The sequence below is a fragment of the Acromyrmex echinatior genome, chromosome 5 (assembly GCF_024713525.1).
Source record: "Acromyrmex echinatior isolate Ae372 chromosome 5, ASM2471352v2, whole genome shotgun sequence".
Classification (NCBI taxonomy): Eukaryota; Metazoa; Arthropoda; class Insecta; order Hymenoptera; family Formicidae; genus Acromyrmex; species Acromyrmex echinatior.
Window position 1 is genome coordinate 14875367 of NC_141856.1, and position 21552 is coordinate 14896918.

Sequence of the window (21552 nt, forward strand, 5' to 3'; positions counted from 1 at the left end):
TTTTTTAGATCTAACAATTATATGTATTTTTTTTATCTAGAATAATTTTATGTATCTATAATTTTAATTATAAAAATTTGAATGTAAATATTATATAGGCACAATACTTTTCACACAAGAATTCAATGATAAAGGGATGAAAATAATTAAATAAGGCACACAAGTGCGTGTCGGTCAGAAGCTCGGAAATATGACTCATGCTGCACTCTAGAACAGATCTCTTCAACTTGTTTCTTAGAAAGTAGTATCTGTTGAGCAAATGATAATGCTTTTGTTATTTTGTGCAATCAAGATATTGCATTTCAATTAATTGCATATATATATGTATATATAATTACATCAATAAAATGTATACATTATTGTTATATTTAAACAAAAAATTGGAATCAAATTTTAATCTTTACTCTTCCATTTAATTTGACAGTTGCCGTATGGTGGAGTTGCTTGTCTGATTCTTTAGTTTATATTTATAGTTTAAGGGTGTTGATTCGTGTGTTACAATTCCAATAATTGATTGCAATTTGTATTTGTTTTATTTTTTCTTTTTTATTACTCGTATCGCCAAGATGTTTCCATGTAGCTCGCAACGGAAATATTGGATGTTTAGCGATGAAAGCGATTTAACCATGTTGAGGGAGAAAACTAATGCTGATTTTATCGCAAAGCATGGTGCAAATATGACTGTGAGTCTACTTTTTCAAAACTACTCACTTAGAACTTACTTTATCAAACAACAATATCTGCGAATCTATTTCTGTTGTACTTGTGATTACCGAGACCAAACATTGTCGATGAAATTCTAGGTTATGTAGACACAAATAAACATATGTATATGTGTATAAAATATTGCCTATTATTAATACAACACAATTTGCTACATATTTTCCTAAATATCTCTTTAATGATAAATTGATTAAAATAATAATTAATACAATTACGAAAGTATAATAACAAATGCTACAGTTACAAGTGTTTCATCAGTTTAATTATAACACAGCCAGAAGAAAAGGAGGAATATTTTCTCTCGCATTCAGAAGAGCGTACACTACTCCGTTTTTATGAATTACAATTAAGAGACTTCTGTCGTCGATTCAATCCACCAATGCCTCGTGCTACTGTCGCCACTGCCTTACATTACTTTAAAAGATTTTATCTCAGAAACAGTGTGATGGATTATCATCCAAAAGAGATTTTGGTCACTTGTGTTTATCTAGCGTGCAAAGTAATTATTCTCCTTGATATATTTTTTTCGTAGTCATTTGTAATTTCAGTCTTCATATGAAAAATACTCTATTTTAGGTTGAAGAATTTAATGTCTCTATATCTCAATTTGTAGCAAATATTAAGGGAGATAGAGAAAAAGCATCTGACATAATTCTTAATAATGAATTACTTCTCATGCAACAGTTGAATTATAATCTTACTGTTCATAATCCATTTAGACCTGTGGAAGGATTGATGATTGACATAAAGGTTTTGATATAAGAATATCATTGATGTATGTTTTCCTGTGTGACAGAAATAAATAAGCACGTTTTTATAGACAAGGTATACATCTTTGGAAAATCCTGAAAAATTAAGGCAACACATAGATGAATTCTTGGAAAGAATTTTTCTGACAGACAGTGTTCTTCTTTATGCTCCAAGTCAAGTTGCATTGGCTGCAACTTTGCATGCAGCATCCAGAGCTTCTGCAAACTTAGACAATTATGTTACCGACATACTTTTTTCGAGAGAACAATTGGGTGGGATTATAGAAGCTGTGCGAAGTAATTATATTTTATGTACATGCATGATATTTGTATATACTCTAACTGCGTAAACTATTTATAATTACAAATCAATTCTTATAGAAATACGTTCGATGGCTAAATGTGTGGAACCACCTTCACGAGAAGCAGTAAAAGTTTTAGAGAAGAAATTAGATAAATGCAGAAATCAAGAAAATAATCCTGATAGTGAAATGTAAGTATATTTATATATAAGTTCAATATTATTTTTTAAGATCATTCGTATAAGTTTAGAAAATTTTAGATATAAACAGAGAATGCAGGAAATGCTGGCTGAAGAGGATTTACAGGATAATGAAAAATATGCAAAAATTATTCAGGATCAGGCAGCTCACGATGACAAAATTTTGGGAGTTAATAAAATTTTATCTCCCTCTGTTCTGTGATAAACTTTGTATAATAATAAATATTTCTTATATAATCCTACACAAAAAAATTATATTCCTTGTATGGGAAAAATTGTATAAAATATTTTGAAATTTTATTTTTTCTAAATTTTATATTTTATATTTTTTCATTCTTATACATTGGATTTTACAGCAGTATTCGTCTCTATTTAAAAATATGTAAATATTTCTTTTTGTTCATTTTCCTTGAAAAAAGTCAAGTTACAAATATTATATACAGGGTTGGCCATATTCGACGGAAAGATGTTTTTTTTTTCAATCATGGGAAAAAAACACATTTTTTGCTGTTCATTTAAAAAAAAAAGTGTTGCCAGATCTTTCCGTCGAATATGGCCAACCCTGTATATATAAGTTTACATATAATATTAAGAGATTATTTTATACTATATGTATATCTTTATTATAAATGCATACGTGAAAAGATAATTATATAAATTTACTAGCAATTTATTATTTTTACTTTACACATATTTTTCATCACTGAATTTCGTAACAAATACATTTGCTCAAAAAGTGCTAAAAGCGGTTTATTTATATTAGTATATGTTATATTTCCTACTCAAATAATATATTTAAATTATAATCTAATATCTTTACATTTCAATATCTTATCATGAAATAATTTAATCCTTTGAAGATGAACCTTGTGTATATTTGGCGATAATAAGAAGTAACCACAATAAACTTAATTTTATTTGTTTAAAAAAATATATCTCAATTGCTCCATGAGAGTAAGAAAACATGAATTGCTCAAAATGTCATTTCTTTCATTTATTTCTCATCAAGCATACGAACTTATTCAAATTTATTTTAAAATAAAAAAATATTCATAAATCTATATGTTTAACGAAAATATAGATATTTCACATAATTTAACTTTAATGAAAAATTAAAATAATGATGAGGTTATACATATATTATGTAATCGATATCTTGATGTAGTATGCGATATAAAAAAAAAGTACGTTACTTGTAACGATCGTTATCACTAGCAAACAAGTCTGATTTCATAGCCTCGTATTGCGTATCGTAAAGAATTATTAATTAATTTTAAATGATCCGATTATTACCAATAATTTTGGAGACGCATTTATCCAAAAGCTAAGGATCATGATGCCTGAAGTCCAATCTCTGAGTTAGATGATGCGAGAGGTGACTAGTTGGTACGTTTTGAAAGATGGATGTTTGTTGTCTCATCGATAGACTACTGGGTAATGGTTGAATAATAGGTAATGTAGGGGATAATGGCAACGGTGTTAAATGCTGCGGAAATGGTATTCCCGATTGTGGTTGTCCCGGATAGTTGAAAAACCTGCAAGAAAACATATATGTTAGTGTATACAAAACGTAATTTATATTTAAAGAATTAAGAAGGAGATAGTATTTGCGAAGCAAAATTATTCATCTTTGTATTTGTTTTTAATATTACGGAATTATTGTGTCATCTTTTTTATTGTTTCTCTTAATTGAGTTGGATCAATTTTTTTTCCTTAAATAATTTTTTTAAATTTTAATTATAATTCAAAAAGTCAAGTATTTTACTGTAACTTTGATTTCTCATAACTTTTGACGAAATTATAATTAATAAATATTTAAAATTAATCGATCAAATTATATCAATTTCCGTTCTACTATTTTCTATTATTTAAAAAAATAAAAAAACTTTTTTATTTTTAAGTATATTTTCCTCCATAAAAGATTCGCAAAAATTTATACAAATGTATTAGTAATAAAATTTCGCAAAACAAATAATATATAAACAATAAAAATTTTACTTTAATTAGACTGTGAGAACACAATCAATAAGAACTAAATAGAATTAAATACCTATAACAGTCGAAGCTGGATCTTTAATGTTTAAATAATTCAACATTAATTTTTAATAATTTGCTCAATCAGGCATTATATTAAAAAGATGTTAAAATGCTGAAAAAGATGCTGAAAATAAATTTATTGCGAAAAATATTACCTCGACCGAATCTTCTCTCTTGCATTCTTTGTAAGAGTCCTATGCCTTTAGAATACCGAAGCGTCAAGTGGCTTGTCGCTCGGTGCGATTAACTCACGATCTATAAATCCGACCCGCAACGCGATTTTTTGCGTTTAAGGAGCCGAAAATAGCTCCATTTAGTAATTAAGATAACGAATTACCAAATATCAAAATCATATAAATCTCTGAGATTAAGACGGGGAGCACAGACATTTGCATAACGCATAACACGTAATGCATAAGAAAATATACCAATCAAAATCCTTCGTTTCCTTCCTTTTCATAAAATAAAGAACTTTGATTGATTGAATTTCTTAAGCTTTATGTGTTATTTGTTGTGTAAGAATTTGAGCAAGTGCTCTCCACTTAATTCTGATTCTAGGACCGGTTGTGTTCCACCTTTTGGTTTATTTTTACCTGTTAGATAAATCTGGTAACCCGCGCATATGAATGTAATTTTGCTATTTACTCAACAGATAAGATTTACTACAAGATAGAACAACTGGACCCTAGACTTGGATCACTCTTTACAAATGTTTCGCTCCCCCCCCGTCGTCTCAGCGGAACATCATTATCCGCTTAATAAATATTTTTAATAAATAAAATGTACAAAATGAAGAATTTCTTCTTCGAGTTATGTCCGTTTTTCTACGTTTCACTTCACTGTGCGCTGAACGGTATGCAAGAGATCTGAATCCGATTCCCGGCCGAGGTAATATTTTTTGCAATAAATTTACAATTTTTCAGCATATTAACATCTTTCTAATATGATGCCTGATTGAGCATTTTAAATTATTAAAAATTATTTGTCAATTTAATTTAATTTGTGATATTATTACAGTAGTTTAATAGCGTTTATAAGTCCGGAAAATCAATTCGGTGCGCAGTTCGAAAGACTAAAAATATGATATATATGTATATATATATATATATATATATATAATTCACATTTGAATTATTTAAGTATTAAAGATCCAGCTTCAACCATTATAGGCGAATAATGTAATCTTTACAAGAAGAAGAAAGCCTTTTTTGGAAACTATTGGAAATTTTTTATTAAATCTATACCATAAGCGATCACCGACAAAAATTGGTCGTGGTGCTGGAATTCCTAAGCTCGAATAGTATTGCTGCGCAAATAGCTCGACGTCATTAGTGTACTTTCTTTTCCACTTAGTCCGTCTATTTTGGAACCATATCTTTATCTGTAAAAGTTAAGAGAGGTTTACGCGTGATGCATGAAATATATGGAAGTTTGTCAATTAATTAAAGTATTTAGGAGGCTAACTGAGATCAAGTATTAATTATAAATTTATATTTAAAGTTATTGCTGGTGCTTCCAATCATATAAGTTCTAATGTTTTTGATAATATGTATATGCTACTATTAACATAAATAAACATAAATAAAAATAAAATAGAATAAAATATTATATAATTGTCTATCAATTAATACGAGATTTATTAATATTAATGAATACATTTTAAATTTCTACCTAGATCGATTTTATATATTTTAGATCTATGAAAAATGTTGTTCTTGCTAAAAAATGTTGTTCTTTTTATAGTCCAATTTTAATAAACAGTAGCATATTGTAGAAAAATAATGCCATCTCTTATATCAAAATTTCTCAAAGAGTCTACCAGCCAGTTCGCGAACATAAGGAGCCGACGACGTATTCTAATTAAAAAATCGACGCCTCTCCGGTTCGTCGCCTCGACGGCGCGCAACAGCCGTCGCTCGGTACATTTTGTTCCGCGGCGGATGCAAGCGACGATGAAACGTACGAGATGGCTGGAACGTGTGAGAAAGGGAAAATAGGGGCTCTCCCGAACTGGCTCGTTAACTCTGAGAAATATTGTGACAGTTATGTCTGCGACACGACGCGTCTCTTTCTTGCTTCTGATCTGTCGTCCGATCGTTCTTCCTTTCGACCGCGATTGCAGAGATAATTATCCGGCTCGTTCGCGATATTTCGACCGGCGCTGGCAATAATTGCCGGCAAGTAACTGTGCGATGACGGCGTGGCACAATCTCTGCAATGGCGAGTATTCTGAGGGTGCGGATCATAAATTAATTAATTTAAAGCGCGGGCGAATATTAAGCGCACGCCACAAAGTGCATTGCCGAGACTTACGCAACCATTGCACTTTGCGAGCTTTGCGGAGGAATCGTCATGTTAGAAAATTATAGACTGCTCTTTCTGGACTGGTTAATATTAGAAGATAATATTACAGAAAGTGGCATGATTGTGGACGAAGCAGGAATAAGAGCAAGATATCGAAAAAAGAAAATTGTAATATTTAGTAGCTACACGGTTTTCATTCACGACGAAAAAAAGGAAAGTATTTAGATTAAAGAATGAAACCTATTAAATTATTGTAAATATAATATTGATAACTTATGAAATAATTTTTAATATTTTGCTTTAAATATACGAAATATTTTTGCGTAAAGCTTTCTTTTTATTTTATTTTAAATACTATGATCGAGTTCCGGTTACGGACAAAAAAAAACGTCTGAAAAGGTTAAGTACATGACAAAAAGCTTCCTTCCATATCAGTTCACGAGAAAGAAGGGTAGAAGTGCTAATTGGTTTTAAAGGACGATCCTCCCCCCCATGGCGCCACGACTTGGCGCCTGCACATATGGTGCTCCATAGGCTCATAATTTAGAATTAGTTGATTTTAAAGAACTCGAAGTACAACAGAGTTAAACTCCTTCAGGTGTTGAGGAAGGTCTACGGAAGTCAAACTCATTATCGCGATTTATTGAGTACAATATCCTGTTTTCGAGTATAACTATTTCGATCTTCTGCGTTCTGTTCCAATTAAACTTATTTATGATCAGTGAACTCTGTAATATATTGAAAAGCTTGCAAGGGGAAAACAATCCTCAGGCTCAGTTGCAAGATTTCCAGTACGTTTGTTATAGAGTTCACTGTTTATCTATTATTCTAATTCTGTCCATGATGTTTCAAGAGAAATATTTCGATGCATGGTTTGGATATGTATATAAATTTACACTGAAATATTTAAGTACATTATGATTTTCTTTGACCGAAAATAGGATTTCTCTTACTTAATTAGACTTATTATCATCCAATTTCGTATTATAATTGTTTACTGTTTATGACATGAAGCTTAATATAGGAATATACTGGACTGGTTAGAACGATGGAATTATAAATAGTGTGTTTGTAACAATTAGAGTGAGAAGACAGCTAATATTTAGCCTTGAAAATTGTAATATATATAATATTATAAAATAAGTTTCTTTTAAAAAGAAAAATTAATTTAAGAAGAAATTATGGAAAATAAAATATTTACTTGTGTTTCCGTGAGCTTTAAATTTTTGCTCAGCTGCAACCGTTTTGCCACACTCAAATACTTATTTCTTTCGAATTCCGCCTCCAAGGATTTAATTTGCGTGGCGGTAAACGCTGTGCGTGGTCTCTTCTTCCTTTCATCGTCGCTAATGGCGGCGACAGTTTTCTCCTGGATATCCCTGTCCGCGCTCGTAGTTGAATTCGCGCCACTGCTGCTGGTGCACGCCTCTGTAAAAATATTCCATCCCTTATATATCGGAATAAGTAACACGAACAAAACAGCTCTGTTAAAACAGAAATTCTTTAAAATAAAAGTTCTTTACTCTTCAAATGATTCTGTAAGCAATTAATGGATAATTAGTAAACTAACAATTTAACTATAAATATAAATCTGAAAATAATTTTATTAGATTATCAAAGTAATTATATGAGACACTCAAACTGGTTGCTAGAATATTAAAATTTTTTTGCAACATTGCTCATTATGTTTGAGTTTGCTACATAATTATTTTAACGATTCAACAGACATTACTTTCAAATATGTATCTAACTAAATTTTTAGATACTTCAGCAAAATCGTTTTTTCCGTGGCATATGTATCGACAATATTTATGCGACGCATTATTTAAATATTTTTTTGATAAATGAATGTCATATATCGGAAGTAAACCATCCAAAATATGACTCGATTATTAAGTACTGCAAATTATAAATTATAAAACGCAAGTTCCTCGACATGAGAAAGAGACAGTATCACAACCAAATAAAAATAATTGATGCGAGCATAGAAATCATGTCATCATTCATTCACCTGCTGTACTCGCGGACACCATATCTTTATCCTTTTAATCGCTTTTAAAAGAAGGGAATAATATGTATGAACCCATGCCGTTAAGTGCGAGCGGACTCCAATTACCCTCATGGAATCCTCTTTCTCATCAATCTCGTGACTTTTTGTACGTCGAGTTGTTTATATTTATATTTATCCCGGCTTACAAGACTTGCCGTACATGACGTCGAGCCGCGTGTCATGAAAAATGTCTTCGGGCTTGCTTTTAGGCGGTTAGAAACAAGACCGCCGGTCTCTTAAGCGTCGGAGGATCATCTTCTAATTATCTGCCCATTCGTCATCCGACGAAAAAGTGTGGCATCGCAACATCCGACTGAGCTTTCACGCTTTCGACAAACGCTGAGAATATTATGCTACACTGAGAGAAAAATGTTTGGTATTTGTAACTATAATTATGATTGTTACTGCTATAATAATAATAACAGTAACTATGTATATAGTTCTAATAACAAATGTATATAGTTGGCAATCTAAAATGACTATTATTATATATAATTATATATAATTATAATCATTATAATCATAAAATAGTTGAGAAATTACCATAAAAATGATTCAAGTGATTATAATTTTATAGTTATATTTTGACATATTTATGGTAATTTCAATTATTTTATGGTTATAATAACTATAATTTTAGTCATTTTAGGTTGCCAACTATATACATTTGTTGCTAGAACTATATACATAGTTACTGTTATTATTATTATAACAGTAATAATCATAATTATAGTAACACGTAATTATAATTACAAATACTAAACATTTTTCTCTCAGTGTACTAATATTGATCGTCGTTGAAATAAGAATCTCAAGAATTTTTCAACAGTTTTTTAAATGATTTTTTTTTCTAAATAGCAGTGCTAATTAATTTGAAATATTAATTTCAAAAAAATATAATTTATTTATCAATTATATGTAAATAATACTAAGATTACAAGTTGAAAATTGAAATTATAATTATATCTATTTTATAAGGCTAGTAATCCGTTCTTATTTTAAGTTTCAAGTAATATCTTAAGCTGATAATATAGTTTTATTAGTGATTGATTTATGACATTTTGAGACTGTACTCTTAAAACGATTTTAAATCGTTTGTAAATATAAAATTGACTATTAATATACCTAAAAAATTAGAATAAAATTGAGAATAAAAACTGACAATTATAAAATCCTTAAAATAAAACAATCTATTCCATAATTATTTAAATCCATTAGCATAAGTTATTTTAATAGAAAACCATTCGACTTACGGGATGAAAAACGGGAAAGTTCAACTTATGGTTCAGGTGGTTTCTCGTGCATTGCGATAATAAATATTCCACAAAAGCTATTCGCGGCGACATTATGCCAAGAAGCGCCGTTTACTGGCTACTAATTGTCAGATGGCGACGTAATTGTCGCGTTTCTCGCGCCTTTTTCGTGGCTTCCTCGCCTATAGTCGTACTGCAGAATTGTCGGCTAAAACTGTACCGTCTCTAATTCACTTCGCGCGAAACGCACTACTGACGTGCACACTCGATGTAGTTATCCACATCCCAAAAGAAAATCATGTCAGCTGTTGTGGTAATATTTCGTTTCTGGATCACTATATCTTTTAGATATATTTGCAGAATATAATATTCTGTATATTATAAAAACTTCAAATTTCTTTTTGTTCTTAACAAACATTAACTTTTTTCATATTCCTCAAATGTTTAATTTAAAAAAAAATTGTTCAATTATTTTAAACAAAGATATATTAATTTATAGTACACTGAATCCATGGATATCAATTAAGCATAAAAATAAGTTGATCAAAATTATTTAACTTTTACATAAATACATATATGTGTTACTATGTGTATATTTATTATTATAAATTATTAAATAATTTTAATCAGCTTGTATTTATTTAAAAACATATAACTCTAAATAACTCTTTAATAAATTAAATAACATTTTGGCAAATTATATTACTTATAATATACATATATTATATATATTCATATAATATACAATATACATAGATATTAAGATTAAGTTTAGTGGATTATTCCTTTGACAATGCATATTTAATTATCACAATCTGCTCACAGCCGGAAGCACATAGAAAGAAGGGGAAGAAAAGAGTCTGCAAAGAGCGAGCACGGCTCATTTGTCGTCGAGTTTCTGACTCGGTTGCATTGACGAACGAGCTCTGGAAAGCAGTAGGAAAGGATTGGTGCAGAGGAAATGACCGCAAAAAGGAGTCGACAACACGGAGGGCGAAGAAGAGCTCGAGGAACAGGGACACGTTAAACGCGTCGCGGAAATAGAATACCACGCCTTCTAGTTTACCTAATTGCCGCGAGCCATGGCGAACTTGTCCCCTAATTATTCGGTGATGAATGGCACGAGAGCAGAAGTACGAGATAAAGCGCGGCCAAATCTCATTCTGACGTTGCTGGCCATTTCATACTCGGCATCCAACCCCGTATAATTAATTTATACGCGAGTCGCGAAGATTGGCAAATCTGCCTCGAAGATGACTTTATGATTAGGATCCTTTGTTGCCAGTCAAGATCTTAACAATATCTGAACAGTTAAATTACTTATCAATTATCAACAAACTTGTTAATAATACAAACAAGAAAATATATGAATCCAGAAATTCATTCTGACACTTAAAGACATTAGATATTTAATACTTCAATTTCTACAATACATTCATAATAATTTTGAGAGATATAATATCGAAGTAAAAAATTAAAAATATAGTGAAAAAGATGTCGTATACGAATGCAAAATTGTCGCTCGATATCATAATGGGCTCATTCAAGAAATGCTTCTCTCGTATCATCCCTTGCTCTTTATGTTGTTCTTTCACGAAGATTTACGTTGACGGCTTTGTAGTTGGACGCGACGTCCCACATGTCTCAGTTTTAACAGCGCAAACGAGAATTGTCCTCTCCTTAGATCTCGAATTTATCGCGTCGGCCATTACGGTGTGTAAATCACGATGTGGTTACGTGCCCTCGGATGGAAATTAGTCGTTGAGGTCCTCGAAGGCGTGTACGAGATGCCGCAGAATTAAGTCGCTTGACTCTCAATTTAATTATTCGTAAAACATAAACTGGTTCTCCATTATGCCACGTCGAATAACTGAAATACGTTAAATGCAATGTTGTTTCTAGCGACCGTATTTTGGCAATAATTGTTCTCGGAAATAATTTCATGTGAAGATTTGCTAAACAAATTATAGTAGTATAGTATAATGAACCGTGTATAGAAATAATAAATGAACCATTATGTCTTAAAAGAAGTTTTCGTTTCTTGGATTTTCAAGTTTATATAAAGTTACAATATAAAAATGTAAACAATTCTAATGATTATAAATACAATTTTGAAAATAATATTTCAGAAAAATTATGGATTAATTTTATTAATTGGGATTTTAATTATGGATTAATTAACCAGTACCGTTCTTTTACACTTAACTGCAAATAAGAGAGAGTTGTTGCATGGCAGAATTAGCAGGGGAGACAGATAAATAGTGGACGAAGAGCAGAAACATTGAGTAGGCGTGGAGCCTGCAGGAAGTAATGGATCAAACTCACAGGCGACAGTCCTCTCCGCGCGATTTTACAGATTCGTTACCGCAAGAGAAGTCTCATGTAGATTTTATAACAATTAGCTTCTCTAATATCCGTAATAATGTTGCCAGTCGATGCAAAATCAGTCCCGGTGGTGTACAATTCGAGTTCAAAGACTCGAAGTAATCTTTGAAGATTCTACATGTATACTTGCGCTATCATTAGTTAAGAAAACTATTTTTATTTCCTATTAACAGCATTAACATTTTATGGATAATAAATGTCATGAATGAAAATTCGGAAAAACTTTCTGACGATACATAGGCAACTGTTAATGTTAAATAATTATATAAAATTTTGCTTTTCAAATACAATCTTGCTCATTATTTGTATTTTGTTAAACATGAAATAACTTCTATTTTGGAATCGAAACTTCTAAAAAACTTCTTACTCAACTATATTATTTATATAATTATTATTTGTAAATATTATAATCTTGGAAAAAAATATAATGTTTATAAATTTGATTATCTTCAGAATTGTTAAAATAAAATTATTTTTAAATTTGCGTAACTACGGTAATACGCAGATATTATTTAATTAAATGATACATCTGACATATTATCAATATTTAACTGTTAAAAACTGATTAAAAATTTTTGCCACCAATGAATATGGTTTCTGATTAAACGAAACAAATACGTATATATTATATGTGCATTAAACAATGTTCTCAATGTATAATAAGCAATAAAGGCGATAATTATTTGACTAATAATTGAATAATAATTATAAAATTGAAATATTGCCATAATTTTATCTTTTTGACAAAAGGACTTGATAAGTAATTAAGTAATTTAATAAAATAAATACAAGTGTTTTACATCTATGCAAATTCTGGTTTTGACATTAAATTCATATAAGCAAATTTACTCTTTGCATATATCCATGTAATGAAATGCTATGCTATTGAATATTTAACAAATTATTTAAAACGTATACTTAAAAAATAAAACGTAATTCCGTTATTAAATAAATTCCGTTAGTAAATTAAACGTAAATTTCCGTTATTTATTTAGACATTTGAATATATTCTATCATAATAAATAAGCCAAAAAAGTACTTCTAATTCAATGTTGATCCTAATCAATTTTGTGATCTTAAATAATGATTTAAACATGTAAAAATGTAATTAGAATATAGTTATAATTATAGTTATAATTATTTTTTTTTATTATTAATGCCACCTTGTATCTTGAGAAAATATTCTCTTTTTACTTTAATTTAAAGCAACAGAAAAGGAAAAATACTTTCAAATAGAATATTTTACGTTATAGATATTTATGTGATTTTGTTAGAAAATGTAATAGAGCGTAATGATCTTAATTAAACTCACCATAATACATCTCTGGTTCAGGAGATGTCGAGCATACCATGTCGGTATCGTCGAGCTCGATTTCTTCCGCCATTGACATGGATGAATCAGGTGCAACAAGCATTCTTGTCTCCAATTCATTACCTGCAAATGTGGTTATTTTATTTAATTATTAATTATTTCTTATCACGGATTATGTCACATCAAGATTGTTTACAAAATCTATTTGAAATTTAAAAAATTCACACTGCCATAAAATTATCTTCAATAGTGTAAATAACAAGACATATTGATTAAATTAAAAATTATCATTAATCAAACATTTATTCAAAAAATTGATCTTTATATCACATTATATGCATGGACGTATCGTGAAATTTTTTTCGAAAGAGTTTTCTATCAATCCGGGATATACTGTGCACCAATCGGAATGACAACAAAAAAAAGGATTGGTATTACACAATGAAAAGAAAGTCAATATATCAATTTTGTTGTTGTGATTTGCAACAATTTTTAACATTAATGAATTCCATTTGGATATTTTTATACTTGAAATGTCTCTTCGTACGTCATTTATATTTACGTTTTGTACATCAAATTGTAATTTTTACTTATTTTTTAAAAGACATTTAAAAAATAATATAACTACTACAAGCAAAATGTTTAATTCTTTAATATTGTTATTGTATGCTAGAACTAACAGAAGTACACAAAATTGCTTATATGATTTTATAACGAAAAGAAAAAAATATTTTATGTAACAGCAAAAGCTCATACAAAGTCAAAACTAAAGTTGTATATTTTTTACAACTAAAAATAAAAAAGAAATTTCAATAAAATACATCGCTTAATTGGCCAATTCAAAATAAAATATTCTCATTAGTAAAGCTTGAAAAATTATTAGGCATCAATGTGAGTGGATGTGTGCTATCAGGATGTGCGCTAACAAGATCTCAAAATGAAATAATTAGTAAAAAATTTCGGAGGGGGGGGGTTAAACCCCTCCCCCATGATTATATGTAATAAATGATTTATAATATTTGATAGAAAATACAATTTTAAAAAATTACATTATAAAGACATTTTTTAACAATAATAGAATAATTCAAGAACTTGTTGAATAAAAGCGATATAGAGAAATAAACTATTTGTTATCTTTCTAGAAATAATTAACATCCAATTTTAACAGAGATTAGAAAACAATTTCATTATTACTCACTTTCTTGGCAAAGTAAAGACAAATCGGTCTGTTGTGAGAATTTATTTTCTTCTTCATCTATCTTGCTCGGTCTTGCTAGTAATCTCTCAATGCTGAAAGAACATAATCTCGGATTTTCCGCAGAATCGCTTGTTTTCTTCGACGAGTCTGATTTTTTCATCTCTTCATCGGACATCTTGAACGCGTTTTGTCAAAACAACACTCAGAATATTCTGCTAGTAACATAAAATCGTCTTTTTGATATTCTCGAGTAAATATTTCGCGCTCATTGAAATGTATTCTACAACTGATAGATTAATTTTTCAAGGATTACATTTTCAAATTCCTTTTATCAATCTTAATATCACTCACTTAAAAAAAAAAGATCCGTTTTAAGCATTGTCTACAATTGTCAATGAACAGTAGCTGTAGTGGCCGTAGACATGTCGGGAATAAGCTGATTTTCCGGCCCAGCCAGAAATGGTTGATCTATCAACGTCAAATCGATGCTGATTCAACGTCGTTCAACGTCAAATCGATGTTAATTCAATGTTGGTCGACGTTAATTTGATATTGAGCGCTCAATCGCTTGTAGCTAGAGGTGTAATAGAGCGTAGAACAAGTCCGATACTAAGCGAAATAGATTTTAACCCTTTTGCTTACGAATCTACTCTACGCCCTATTATATCTTCAGTTACAGTCGAATTAACATTGATTTGACGTCGAGCGACGTTGAATCAGCATCGATTTGACGTTAATCGATCAACCATTTCTGGCTGGAAAACCAACTTATTCCCGATGTGTCTACAGCCTCTACTGCTACTGTTCATTATAGATGTTTTACACTACATACTTATAATTAATCGACGTCCCAAAAATCAGGCAATTGATGATAGAACTTCACTGAAACTTAATTGCACAATTTCGGTGTTTCACTTATTCTCTTTATCAGTTAATATATGTTTTTTTTTACATTTTAATTAAAATATAAGAAAACATAAGAAAACGATTATACTAACAATAATCAAAAAGATTATACTAACAATAATCAAAAGATAAAAACCACCAAGGAGTTACATTGGTACCTCCCTCAATGTGTTCGAAAGATTAGAGCCGAAACCAACGACTGTTTTGTCGGGTTACTCACGGTGTCCAACAATATTTTTTTGGCACTCAAGTCAAATTCTTCGTTCCTTGAGGCGGTACCCTAAAGCCACGTGCTCACGACGTCAGCGCTAGGTCGACCAATCGCACAAACTTCTGGGCGGATCTTGGCAAACACGTGCGTTTCTGGAAGAAGCTTTTAATGATCTTGTATCGCGAGACGGTAGCGACCACTAAACGGTGGTAATGAGGTGACTATAAATTTCTGTCACTACCACGGAAACGCCGTTTAATAATCATGATAGATAGCAGATGCGATGCGAAATTAATTTAGTTATAAAACTTAATAATTTAACAAAAAGAAAAAAGAGAATCATAGATTCTGACTACAAAACTATGTATAGTACATTTAAATAACAATGGCTGAATTAGACTTGAATTTAAAAAAATACTTTTGTACATTATTATTATTATATTAAAATAAATTTAAAATTACGTATTTATTTAATTAAAGCATAGCAGAAGTAAAACTCACAGAAATATATTGATTATCCATATATCATCCATAAATATTTAATAACTATGTTATTATCTAATAAATAATTCAATAATATATAATAATATTTAATACGTTTAATGAATTCGTGTCATTCATGTCATTTTAAAATCACTATTTTGGTGAAAATCATTTCTCGTAAAACACACATTTACAAATTATCGTATATAATAATGAGAGATCATTTTGAGTACGTTGCCTAAAATACGAAAAACTAGGTCTTCGATGTATTATTAGACATCGTTAAGAAGCGGTGTCACATGAATATCCATGAATTTATCATACCGCTATTTAATATATTTGTTCCTTCATTGATGAATAATTAATGAAATTATTTTAATGATGATACATAAGACGAATCAATATACAAAGATAACAAAATAAATTATATAAATTTCTTTCAAAATATAATGGTTAATACAACCTGCTTACAATTTCATTGCATAAATCATTATATCTTAAATAATTTTAAAGCTAAAATATAATTTAAATTCTTTAATTACGATAAGAAGTAATTTTTTTACATAAAATTATTTCTAAAAATATTTGCCTGGATCAAAAATCGAGAACTATTTTATTATTTGATTTAAAGCAAGAATATTCTGAAACGCGGACAAAGAGTTCTCTAGAAACTGTCAATGGGTGTGACTGCAAGATCATGTTACCGATGTATAGTACCACTCTGATAGGCTATTGCCGTTTCACGTTCAGAAAATTGAAACCTTCGCGGTGGTTAGTAAGCCAAAATGTTTGTTAATTTTACGCTTAATTGGCAAGTGGCAAGTGCAACAGTTAAAATATATCTTCATTCCTCTTAAACACATCTGTCGCATGATATACGATTCGAAACGACGGGTTCCTCGAACATATTTTTGGAGTCATGTTTCAACACATGAAAAATCTTCGCTATATTCGCGCTTATATGTATGTTAATTATGTATATGTATATATATATATATATATATATATACACACACATACATGTATATTATACATATATAAAGTTGATATTACGCCATGTTCAATACGTAAATATTAGAATTACGTGCATATTTCGTTAAGTTCACGCAAAAGGATTTAATTTAATAAAAACCATATAATGCCATGAACCTTTGTTTATTTCCTTAGGCATTAAGACAGACCTGCATCCTTTATATCCTGTGTTCAATTATTATTTTCAGAAAAAATAACCATCCCTAATTATATTATTACTTTCACAAAGACTTTTACATATATTCCGGTATCTAGTTATTTTGACTACTGTATGTAATTATCTTGACTCATAATTACACTCCTATTATGCTATTAAATATAATGAAAAAAATAATAAATCAATAGAGTAGCCTCACGCGAAGTGTCACGCGCAAGTGTTACACGCGTAAGACACAGACCGTGTATCTGTACACTATTAATATCAACAAAAAGTATATTCGTATAATTGAATATTAATATAATTAATCTAATCATTATTTTTCTTTAACAATACTCGGATAACATTCCATTATTTTATCCGAGATTGAAAAGATTTAAATCTAAAAAAAAGGAAAAAGGAGAACAAACTTATATCATCTCATCAAACTCTCTCTCTCTCTCTCTCTCTCTCTCTCTCTCTCTCTCTCTCTCATAATAAAAATAACTGACATTAAAATTTCAAATATCTAAAATTAAGACATTCTCTGTGATTTGCATGTTAGTTTTTACGAACCTTTTCGTATTTGGTCCATGTATCACTTGTGGCTAAATACTTCCACGATCTTTTCTCTCATAAAATGTACATTATCATTTATTATAATGCATTGATGTTACATTTTAGCATTATAATAAACGTTATATTACGATAAGAATTCAGATAATGTTCACATTATTGCTAATTGTGAAATATTAATTAATAAACATTCATTCTTGCAATGCTACTGACAAACATGTGTTACCATGATAAAACTCGCTCGTTAAAACTTAATGCTTGTGCATTAATAAAGAATATGTTGCAGATAAGTTTTAGCGTTATACAACAAAAAGTGAGAAGTGTTGAATATTAATTACAACATAACGATTTATATAACGAGAATAGTAACTGATTGAATAGCGACTGCTTGCAACGCTATTCCTTGCTGTGACTGGAGCGAGATTTGTATTCCTTTACATTTGTTGCGTAGAGTTACCGTTCCAAGTATTATTCTCATCATTATCATCCCCACCTGAATGTAGTCTGTGTATATTCCCTTGTGCTCTGATTGTTGTCCCTCCTTGATTACCCAAGTATCTTCTAAACAAACTGTATCATGAATAGAATGTTTATTTAATACATGAAATAAACATTAAATTAATTACATATTTTATGTACAATTTTGTTAAATATATTCAAATATAATGCAAATGCATTTAGCTTTATAATCATCGCTTGTGTATGCAAGACTGTTTAACATGTGTTTATTGAAAAAACCTACCCCGAAGATTGAACTACATTTCGCCGATTTGGTGAAATAGCTCTGTCGGGGTTGTTTGTTGTTTCTACGGAATCATTGTTGGTATCACCACTTTGATTCGCGTCTCCGTTAGTGCCGGAAAAGTAACCTACTATATAATTGTAAATACGAATAACGGGTGTGAAAAAGGACCATATGAAGCGTGAGAAGAATCCAACATCTTGAGTTGAAGTTACCACTGCCGTGACATTAGACTGGAAAAATATAAGAAAATATAAAGTGAATATAATTAAAAGTATAATAAATTTACTAAAAAAAATCTTATTTTATTTACATTTTTCAAAGGAAGAATTAAAATAACGGCGGTCGGAACCAATTCTAATTCCAACAGAGTTTTGTCATTTTCCTCATTAGTCAATTCTCTTCTAGGAAATGATGTCGACATGGCGAATTGTCGGAAGGGTAGATTAATATTTTCGGTAACGTAGGTGCGTAAGATGCGCAAAGTATCGGATGGTTCAAATTGCCCTGTATGAGAATTGCCGGATGGTAATCTAAATTGAATTCTGGTCACTGTGGCGTTATTAGGTGTTGGATTATATTTAGGTTGCTCTTGATTCTGTGGTTGTTGTATTTGTTGCTGTTGAAGAAAATAAAAGAAACTTTTAATTAATTCTAATTAAATAAAAAAATCATTAACGATTAAAATGATTAAAGTGATATTAACCTGTAGAGCAAGTTCCTTTTGTTTTCGTTCTAGTTTATCTTGAGCGATTTGTTGCCTGACTTTTTCACGAGCTGCAGCCTCTGCAGCCTTCTCTCGCATCCTTTCTTCATGAGCTTGCTTTATTTCTAACTCTTGCTGCATTTGCCGCATTTTTTGCACATCACGTCCCATCTTGCGTCGTTCAATTTCACGTTCACGTTCCTTTTTCTGCTCCTCATCTAGTCGTTGTTTTCGTTGGAGCTCAATTAACTGTCGTGCTCTTTCAATCTTTTCCTAGAAATGTTAAACAGATATAATTTGTCACTCAAAATTATATAAATATCCTTGATAAATAAATTCACATGCCTCAGCTGTCAATTCCTTATTTTGATTATCTTGTTTAGTTTCAACATTTATTTTTGCTGACGCTTCATTATTGTCTTGATTCCCTGTGTTTAATGAAGTTGCAGATTTTGCTATATCTTCCGTGACATAGTTTTCGTTATTTGAACTATCTACTGGTGTAACAGACTCTGTTGTATCAGAAGTTAAATCTGCATTTGAATTGGAATTATTATCATTTATATTAGATGTAGTCTCAACAACATTGTTATTACTGCTGCTACTGGCAGCTGTAGCTTTTTGTTCTGCGTCAATCAAGTTTAATGAAGATTGTTTATTACTCTTCCCTGCCTTCGTAAGTACATTATCAATTTTGGATGCTAATTCAGATGCAGTTGCACTACCAGCAATAATTTCCAATGGTGTACCATTTTCTCCAATGAAAAATAAGGATGGTACTGGTACTAATTGATCTGATTATTAAATTTAAGGAAAATTTTAAAATGTGATAAACACAAATAATATTAAAAACAAAAAGATAAATGTTATATAATAATAAATTAATAAATTTCACATTAAAGCAGAAAGATATAAATGTTATATAAGAGGATACAAATTTGCGCAAAGAATCTGTAAGCTTCGGATCCACTCTCTAATCTTATAGCTATAAAATGCTCTCCTTCCAGGCGGGAGGAGACTTCTGTAGCATCAATTGCTTGAGCAAGTTGCACTGATGTGTCATCTTTGCCTAAAAGAACATTATACTAATATTTATATAACTGTTTCAATTTGTGTAAATATGATTGATTTGATGAAGTATTCATTTTGTGTACTTCACATATTTCATGTATTCATACGTTATATATATTTATATGTATTAGATTAAAAAGGTAACTTCGAATTGGATCAAACTAGAGTCAAATCTAACCTAGAATTTGGATTACATACCTTCTACGAATACAACGAAAACTGCCTTCCTCGATTTTGACGTCGCAACCGCCTCATTAATACTTCCCGCAAACCACTTCATTATATGAGAATATTCGTATATTTCGTTTCCTTATAATCTCTAACAATATTGATGACGTAACGAAAAAACTGCGGAGTGAAACACTAGAAATTTTGCGATGGTTTGACGTTTCAAATGGAGTAAGGTTCAGATAGGTGTACGATGAGTCGTCACTCTCTACTGTTACCTGATGACGACAATGATCTACCCCCACCTATCACTAAAATAAATGCGTACTTTTTATTGTAATTTAGTGGAATATTTATTTACCAATTAGCATATTTTAATAATTCATTTGATAAATATATGTCAATACAAAAAACAAAGCTTTATTTATTCTGGATAATTGGATATATAATTATAATATCATTGGTAGCAAATCTGGACTATTTTTTAGAGTTAAAATCTTATTTGTTATAAATTAAATCTAACATAAAGACTCTTAAAAACGTTCACAGAACTGGATCTTATAGCTTTCAAACGTCTTAAGAATGAAATATGCTATGTGAAGATGTATAATAACTTTGTTAGACATAATCAGGGCTGAATTAAGACTCATGCCGCCTCTATACAATTAAATCGATATCGCCCTTATTCAGGCCTGTCCAATTTTAACTCAATACTTTGCAATGAAATTTTACTCATATTGAATTTTTTGCGTATGGCTTTATGTTTTAGATCAAAGGCCCTATTCTTGAGCACATACGAATAATTTTCGCATACGAAAATAACAGTTTCTCGACTGTAATTGATCGATTGTATACGGAATTGCTATTTTTATTATGCGATATTTGTTCTTTGAGTATATAGATTCAAAGTATTTGTTCAAAAATAGAGCTTTTGGAACTCGAATTGGACAGGCCTATCCTTACTCAAGCCGTTCAAGTCTTAAGCCGAATTTACACTGGTTGTATCGT

General features: G+C 30.3%; 3 protein-coding genes across 4 annotated transcripts; 1 reads left to right on the top strand and 2 right to left on the bottom strand.

Annotated features, from left to right (window-relative positions):
* The first annotated feature begins 418 nt into the window (after nucleotides 1-418).
* On the top strand, nucleotides 419-2719 carry CycH (cyclin H). Its single transcript, XM_011065008.2, has 6 exons — nucleotides 419-683; nucleotides 998-1222; nucleotides 1300-1473; nucleotides 1544-1769; nucleotides 1854-1965; nucleotides 2035-2719. Exons 1-6 carry the CDS (start codon nucleotides 567-569, stop codon nucleotides 2174-2176), a joined length of 996 nt encoding a protein of 331 aa, XP_011063310.1. The 5' UTR covers nucleotides 419-566; the 3' UTR covers nucleotides 2177-2719.
* A 186-nt stretch (nucleotides 2720-2905) lies between these two features.
* Nucleotides 2906-17117, bottom strand: LOC105151337 (lateral muscles scarcer). Its single transcript, XM_087406295.1, has 5 exons — nucleotides 14514-17117; nucleotides 13316-13438; nucleotides 7517-7743; nucleotides 5256-5392; nucleotides 2906-3509 (listed from the first exon to the last, which is right to left on the bottom strand). The coding sequence occupies exons 1-5, from the start codon at nucleotides 14686-14688 to the stop codon at nucleotides 3299-3301; spliced, it is 873 nt and encodes a 290-aa protein (XP_087262421.1). The 5' UTR covers nucleotides 14689-17117; the 3' UTR covers nucleotides 2906-3298.
* A 135-nt stretch (nucleotides 17118-17252) lies between these two features.
* Nucleotides 17253-20832, bottom strand: LOC105151338 (UBX domain-containing protein 4). Of its 2 annotated transcripts, none has more exons than XM_011065011.2 (7): nucleotides 20575-20832; nucleotides 20240-20374; nucleotides 19651-20099; nucleotides 19306-19578; nucleotides 18913-19218; nucleotides 18600-18832; nucleotides 17253-18418 (listed from the first exon to the last, which is right to left on the bottom strand). In XM_011065011.2, the coding sequence occupies exons 1-7, from the start codon at nucleotides 20654-20656 to the stop codon at nucleotides 18292-18294; spliced, it is 1605 nt and encodes a 534-aa protein (XP_011063313.1). In that variant the 5' UTR covers nucleotides 20657-20832; the 3' UTR covers nucleotides 17253-18291. The 2 variants fall into 2 exon arrangements, with proteins under 2 accessions (XP_011063313.1, XP_011063312.1); XM_011065010.2 differs by having other exon boundaries at nucleotides 17253-18427; nucleotides 20575-20830.
* Between the last annotated feature and the right edge of the window lie 720 nt (nucleotides 20833-21552).

Excerpts from the sequence above, each read along its gene's own strand:
- LOC105151338 (XM_011065010.2), bottom strand. The coding sequence starts at position 20,656 with ATGAAGTGGTTTGCGGGAAGTATTAATGAGGCGGTTGCGACGTCAAAA. Across the intron at positions 19,579-19,650 it reads ATAAGGAATTGACAGCTGAG|GAAAAGATTGAAAGAGCACG; the intron begins GCATGTGAATTT and ends TAACATTTCTAG. Across the intron at positions 19,219-19,305 it reads AAAAGGAACTTGCTCTACAG|CAACAAATACAACAACCACA; the intron begins GTTAATATCACT and ends TTTCTTCAACAG.
- LOC105151337 (XM_087406295.1), bottom strand. The coding sequence starts at position 14,688 with ATGTCCGATGAAGAGATGAAAAAATCAGACTCGTCGAAGAAAACAAGC. Across the intron at positions 13,439-14,513 it reads GTCTTTACTTTGCCAAGAAA|GTAATGAATTGGAGACAAGA; the intron begins GTGAGTAATAAT and ends CCACATTTGCAG. Across the intron at positions 3,510-5,255 it reads TTTGTCGGTGATCGCTTATG|GTTTTTCAACTATCCGGGAC; the intron begins GTATAGATTTAA and ends GTTTTCTTGCAG.
- CycH (XM_011065008.2), top strand. The coding sequence starts at position 567 with ATGTTTCCATGTAGCTCGCAACGGAAATATTGGATGTTTAGCGATGAA. Across the intron at positions 684-997 it reads AGCATGGTGCAAATATGACT|CCAGAAGAAAAGGAGGAATA; the intron begins GTGAGTCTACTT and ends ATTATAACACAG. Across the intron at positions 1,966-2,034 it reads AATAATCCTGATAGTGAAAT|ATATAAACAGAGAATGCAGG; the intron begins GTAAGTATATTT and ends AGAAAATTTTAG.